Genomic DNA, 6,671 nt, shown 5'->3' on the forward strand with positions numbered 1-6,671 from the left:
TATACGTTTTTATGTAAAACAATATTTTTCCTTTCTATATTATAAACTAAGATCAAGTGCTAAATATGTTGAATTAATGGTAATGAAAACTCAAAATACTGTCTATAACAAAAAACAATATTTACACTTGTATTAAGCATAGTAATACAATTGTAGGTATTACAGATATTTTACTGACACTATGCCTAACCGTACCCTCACATAGAACCCTCCCTGTACCTATACCTAAACCCTAGACCCCCCTGGTGGTACCAAACCCTAAAAACCCCACAGTGGTGCCTAACTCTAAAACCCCCCTAGTGGTATTAAGTGGTATTAAGCATAGTAATAAAATTGTAGCTATTACAGATATTCTACTGCAACAATACCTAACCGTACTCACACAGAACCCTCCCTGTACCTATCCCTAGCCCCTACCCTAACCCCCCCCCCCCCCCTCATGGTGCCTAACCCTACCCCCCCCGGTAGTGCCTAATCCCAACGACCCCTCGGTGGTGTCTAACCCTAACTACCCTTTGTGGTGGTGCCTAACCACCCCCTTGGTGGTGCCTTACCCCCTCCCCTGGTGGTGCCTAACCTTAACCACCCCCACGGTGGTGCCTAACCCTAACCAAGCCCACTGCACAAACACCCTTACACACATAGAAACAGAGTAACCAAGCAGCTTAGGGTGACCCAAACTACTAGGAATGTATAGGGGGATGAAAGGAACCAAAAAGCCCTCCTACTAAAAAAGCAAAGCTTGGTGTAATTGCCTTCTATGCCTACACATAGAAACAATAATATATTTGATAACGTAAAATACTTCACTACAAATAACATGATGATTAGTTATATATTTGTAATAGAATACTGTAAATAGCTTTACACTCACGTACGCATTAAAAATCTTAAAATAATGTTAATATTAAAAGCAATATATCAGTAAGATAATAAATCTGAAAACTATAATTTACGCATTATAATTCTGAAAACCAGGTTAATACAAAAAGCGATATATTTGTAATACAATAAGCTTGAAAACGAAAATTAATGGACTATACCTATACTATATTGAAAATGAATTTTAAAACGATAAAAATAAGTGAAAACGAAAATTTACTCATTATACTTCTGAAAACGAATTTTAAAAATGATGAAATAAGTTAAACCGAAAGTCAAAACGAATTTGTAAACAGTATTTGCCACAAACCTTACTCTGTAAATGAAAAGTTTAGTTTTCACGGTCCCGGGAACCGCTATTTATCGAGCACCCTAATGCCTTCTCTGGCGCCCAATAGCCAATATTTTGCATTGCAGCCTATGGTGCGCCATTTTTGTCCATTAGCCATATGCGCCCTTTTTTTCCTGTTTCGGTATATCTACAACATCCTGCCAGACTTCAGTCCTCTGAAGTCCCAGGGGCATAGATACTCATCCATTGAAGTATATGAGCGGTGCGCATGCTCCCCCCCCCCCCCTGCAGAAACAGTTAAAGAATAGCTTGGTGAATGGGAACATATGTTCCCAAAACCAATCGCAGGCCTGGAACCCCCTAGGAGTGTACAGCGATTATTAGAGTGCTTGTGATCGCGTTTTCCTGACGCTTAGAAGTGCTGTATAGTAAACTGTACAGGTGTCCTTCTTCTGTCCGTAACCCTGCCTCCCAAAGGAAGAGGTCATAGGTGCTTCCCTAGGCCCAATCAGAGAAGCGCCTGTGACCTCTTCCTTTAGGGGGTGGCGCTACGGATGGAAGAAGGAAATCAAGACCCCGGGCGAGCATTTAAAGTTTTATTTAAAACTTGATCGCTCGGCCCCAAAGTCCTGTATAAGGGAGGGAGGGGCCACTAGACATCAGGGAACTGTATAAGGGAGGGAGGGGCCACTAGACACCAGGTAACTATATAGGGGGGAGGGGGCACTAAACACCAGGGAAGTATTTATTTCCTAAACCAATATTTGCTTCAGGTATACTTAAATCTAAAGTGGATTTGAGAAGATGTTTTTGCCATGTTGTGTAAATACAAATGCCCAGCCCTGTTTCCTGGCATTAGTTGTAATGTACTTTGCCTTGGCACTGAATGACCTTTACCTCGACTGGCCTCAGTTATTGCCTAGCAGCAGTTGGCAGCAGACATTGCATAGTGACTGCCAACTAGGGAACTGTCTTATCAGACCAGAGAGGATTATGGGTACACTGTACGATTCCAGCTACAGGCAGACACACACAGGACCCTGCAGTATGATTGGTCATCCGTCAGACCACAGTCCGGACAGCTCGGATCTCTAGGAGATTTTAGGCTGCTAAAGTCCACATAACTCGCTGTACATTTGTTTTTTCCACACAGACATGGCTGCTGTCATCTGGATGCTTCTTCTGATCTCCACTCTCCAGGGGACTTACGGTACAGGTGAGATTCTGCTATGATAATTCATCATCACCTTGTAGGAACCAGGGGCGTTGCTGCTAGCCCCAAAGATCAGAGGCACGTGCCCCGGATCTATTCTCAGGTGCCCTGGATGTCCCCCAGGCAGAGTCAGCTGTGGTGCCTCAATGGCAGGCATGCTGGGAGCTGTGGTGCATCAATCGGGGGTATGCTGGGTGCTGTGGAGCCTCTATGTGGGCATAGTGGGTGCTCTGGTGCCATGCTGGGTGCTGTGATGCCTTTATGGGGGCATGAAGGGAGCTGTGGTTATTCTATGGGGGAATGCTGGGAGTTGTGGTGCCTGAATGGGAGGAGCATGGGAGGGAGTCCACTACAAGGTCAGGGAATGCTATGGGGGAACTGACAGACATCCTGGCAGCAGGCAGCCAGCCCAGCAGAAAGCCAGACCAGCCAGCACAGAAGCTAGGTAACTCTGCCTAGTTATGTTTAACCTATTTTGGTTCCTGGATGTAGAAACTACGTCCAGGAACCATGCGCGCTACCGCGCGGTTCCGCGGCCGATCGCGCACGTGCAAACGCGCTCCCGGCCCGCGGTTCGTTAGCCAGGCAATCAGTGAATCGGGCTATGGTGCCCGATCACTGATTCCTCTCCCCCGCTGAAAAAGCGACAGCTTCTCTCAGAAGCTGCGTCTTTTCTGGCTGTTCCCTCCCCGATGCGTCACTCTAAGCATGTGTTACGCTTAGAGTGACGTCATGTAAACAAACGCATGGCCGCCATCTTGTGGCCAAAAACTAAAACTACAACAAAAAGTGAAAAAAATTTAAATCAACACACAATTACATAAAAAAAATATGGTTTACATCCCACCCTCCTAAAAATACCCAAATAAAATGTTTAATATAAAAAAAAAAAACATTACAATAAAAAAAAAAACATGTAAATATTTACCTAAGGGTCTAAACTTTTTAAATATCAATGTAAAGATGAAATATTTCTATATATTTTTTATTTTAAACTTGTAAATAGTGATAGATGCAAAACAGAAAAAATGCACCTTTATTTCCAAATAAAATATTGTCGCCATACATTGTGATAGGGACATAATTTTAACGGTGTAATAACCGGGACATATGGGCAAATACAATACCTGAGTTTTAATTATGGAGGCATGTATTATTTTAAAACTATAATGGCTGAAAACTGAGAAATAATGAATTTTTTCCGCTTTTTCTTATTCTTCCTGTTAAAATGCATTTACAGTAAAGTGGCTCTTAGCAAAATGTACCCCCCAAAGAAAGCCTAATTGGTGGCGGAAAAAACAAGATATAGATCAGTGCATTGTGATAAGTAGTGATAAAGTTATAGGCTAATGAATGGGAGGTGAACATTGCTCAAGTGAAAACGACGGAACGCGAATGGGTTAAAGAGGAACTCCAGTGAAAATAACGTAATAAAAAAAGTGCTTCATTTTTACAATAATTATGTATAAATGATTTAGTCAGTGTTTGCTCATTGTAAAATCTTTCCTCTCCCCGGTTTACATTCTGACATTTATTACATGGTGACATTGTTACTGTGGGCAGGTTATGTAGCTGCTCCTAGCTGTTTTGGCTGTTAGAGACAGCTGTAAACAGCTATTTCCTGTCTGTGAGCCTTGTTACATTGTGGCAAACTGCCAACAGTACCGCGGTCCTCAGAGCTTCTTGTGGGAGGGGTTTCAGCACAAAATCAGTCATACAGCGCCCCCTGATGGTCTGTTTGTGAAAATCAATAGATTTCTCATGTAAAAGGGGGTATCAGCTACTGATTGGGATAAAGTTAAATTCTTGGTTGGAGTTTCTCTTTAAGTGACACTGCATATTTATGTGATATGCTGCATTTATTTATTTATTGTATTAATGGAGAGGGAAGGTTTCATCCAACTTTTTGCTGGGCAGGTCTACTTAGACCGCTGTTAAGTTTATGTAAATTTGGCTCCAACCATGACCGCACCCGCATTCTTGCGCGTGGCTACACCCATTTTCCGGTTGGCGTTCCCAAAAGTGCCGGCGATCTCCTAGGATCCTAGCATTGCCCAGAACACACTAGGCAGTGTGTGAATGGTAGCGTTTTGCTGTATATGTGTTTTCAGTGCGTTTGTGTTTTTGTTCCGCACATTTGTTTTTCTTGCGTTCTGCGTGCATTTTAATGCATTTGCGGTTCGCATATATAAATTGCATATGCACTTTGTAAGCGCTTTGTATGCATTTTTGATATGCATTTTATGCTAATCACTAGGGAGTCAACAGGAAGAGGAAATACATCACCAAACTTGCTTTTAAAAAAAAAAAAACTCATAAAAAAACGCACTAAAACGCAATACCTCTGTGTCACCATTGACTTTTATTATGTGCGTTTTAGATGTGTTTTGGGAGGGGGGGGAGGGAAGCACATTGCAGAACGCAAACATATGCGTTTTTCCACGCGGCCCATTGACTTGCATTATGTGCGTTTTCTGCAATGCTAGCGTTTCTGCCTAGTGTGCTGCTATCCTCAAAGTTTTAAACCTTCTCCTCTTTTGTAGTAAAATAAGCAATTTCTTCAATCCGGCTCTACACACTGCTGGGATTAATGCCAAACACTTTTCATACTGCTTACCTCAGTTCCGAGCACACAGTAATCCAACCCTCCACCACAATCCTAAAGGTGGCCAAACAGCAGGGGTAGGGAACCTCGGGAGACAGAAGTGGCTCTTTTGATGGCTATATCTGGCTCACATACAAATCAGTAGGGGTTGATTCACTAAGCTGTGCTGCTCAAGCAGCTCAGCTTAGTGTGGCAGCACAAGTACATTTTTCAAAGTAGGCATGCTACTGGTGTAGCTGCACCACTAACTTACTCGCACTACCCCAAAACTAACAGCAGCTACAAATGTCCCACTCTGGATCCTCTCAGGTTGATTCACTTTGTAGGACGAGATCCTCACACTTTGATTGGCCCAATAGGCTGTCTGTCACTTGACAGGCAGCCTATTGGGCCAAAGTGCAGGGATCTCGTCCTACAAAGTGAATCAACCCCCAAGTCAGCTAGCTAATTGTACAAGCTGTTAGTTGGTATTTCTCCTGTCTGGCTGTCTTTTTTCCCCAGATTATTCCACTTAAAGAAAATGTAAAAATTGGGCTGAGGTACCATACTCAAACGATCAATTTTTCGAAAAATCCAGAAAAAATGAATAATAAAACAAATAATCAACAAAAGTTGGCTGTTCTGCATTTATGTACAGAAAAGTTCCTGTTAACAGCAACTCGGGCAACTGAGAGCCTCAACTAGCCGGCATGCCCGAGTGGGGTAAAAGGCACAGAAGTTTTGAGGGTTTGCGGAGCAAACCGATAACCGATCCTCCGGGCACCGCCTTTTACACATTCTCCACGGCACCCATGTATGGCTCCCGGCGTGTCACCTGACCCGAAGCAGATCACGTGACACAGGAGCCGTACACGAGGACGCCAGGAAAGTTACTGGGAGCTGCAGGAAGTGTAGAAGAGGGGGGGTTGTGTTATTTACGGCTGGTTGCTCACAGAGGTGTAGCTGTGGGTGGGCAAGGGGGAACATATGTCCCAAGGTGCAGCACAGTGAGGGCACTCAGCACGGCCGCTGCACCCCCACATGTGTGTGTATACTGGGGACTTTGCTGTACATCGCTAGAAATTACAGGACCCGGCCAACGCTTCGTCATTTTTGGATCATTATTTCATTGCATGCATCATCATGCATTTTTTGCTTTTTTTTTTTTACAAATATGTATTAATTATTTTGACCTTTCAAATTACACACTCTCTCTTTTTCTTTTGTCTCATAAAATTTTCACTATGTTCTGGTTTTATCTATAAAGTAAGAATTTTATTAATCTTCTGAAAAGATATGCCATGATTATAGGTGTCCCTGCAATCAGGAAAATGCAATGGCTTCTGAAACCCGATTGAAGCTCTTGCAGTGGAAAATAGCCCTTCCATATCCTCTCAACTTGGGAGTGTCTGTATTACTAGTGCAGGTGTGGAAAGTAACTAATAATCCCCCTGCTTTGTGCAGCTGATTATTTAACCTCCTTGCCGTTTATCCCGAGCTCAGCTCGGGTTAACCTGCGCAGGAGGATTTCTCAGGCCCCGCTGGGCCGATTTGCATAATTTTATTTTTTTTGCACGCAGCTAGCACTTTGCTAGCTGCGTGCATATTACGATCGCCGCCGATTCGCCCCTACCTGCAGCACAGCCCCCCCCCCCTCCAGACCCCTTGCGCAGCCTGGCCAATCAGTACCAGGCAGCGCT

General features: G+C 43.5%; 1 protein-coding gene across 1 annotated transcript in view; it reads left to right on the forward strand.

The window, feature by feature from the left end:
* The first annotated feature begins 2,179 nt into the window (after positions 1–2,179).
* Positions 2,180–6,671, forward strand: part of LOC137538963 (cocaine esterase-like) — a 41,004-nt gene continuing 36,512 nt past the window's right edge. Inside the window, exon 1 of the mRNA XM_068261410.1 lies at positions 2,180–2,390. Within this exon, the coding sequence (XP_068117511.1) occupies positions 2,330–2,390 (61 nt within the window). The 5' untranslated portion in view covers positions 2,180–2,329. The remainder of the gene's footprint in view (positions 2,391–6,671) is intronic.

The sequence above is a fragment of the Hyperolius riggenbachi genome, chromosome 11 (genome assembly GCF_040937935.1).
Source record: "Hyperolius riggenbachi isolate aHypRig1 chromosome 11, aHypRig1.pri, whole genome shotgun sequence".
NCBI classification, from domain to species: domain Eukaryota; kingdom Metazoa; phylum Chordata; class Amphibia; order Anura; family Hyperoliidae; genus Hyperolius; species Hyperolius riggenbachi.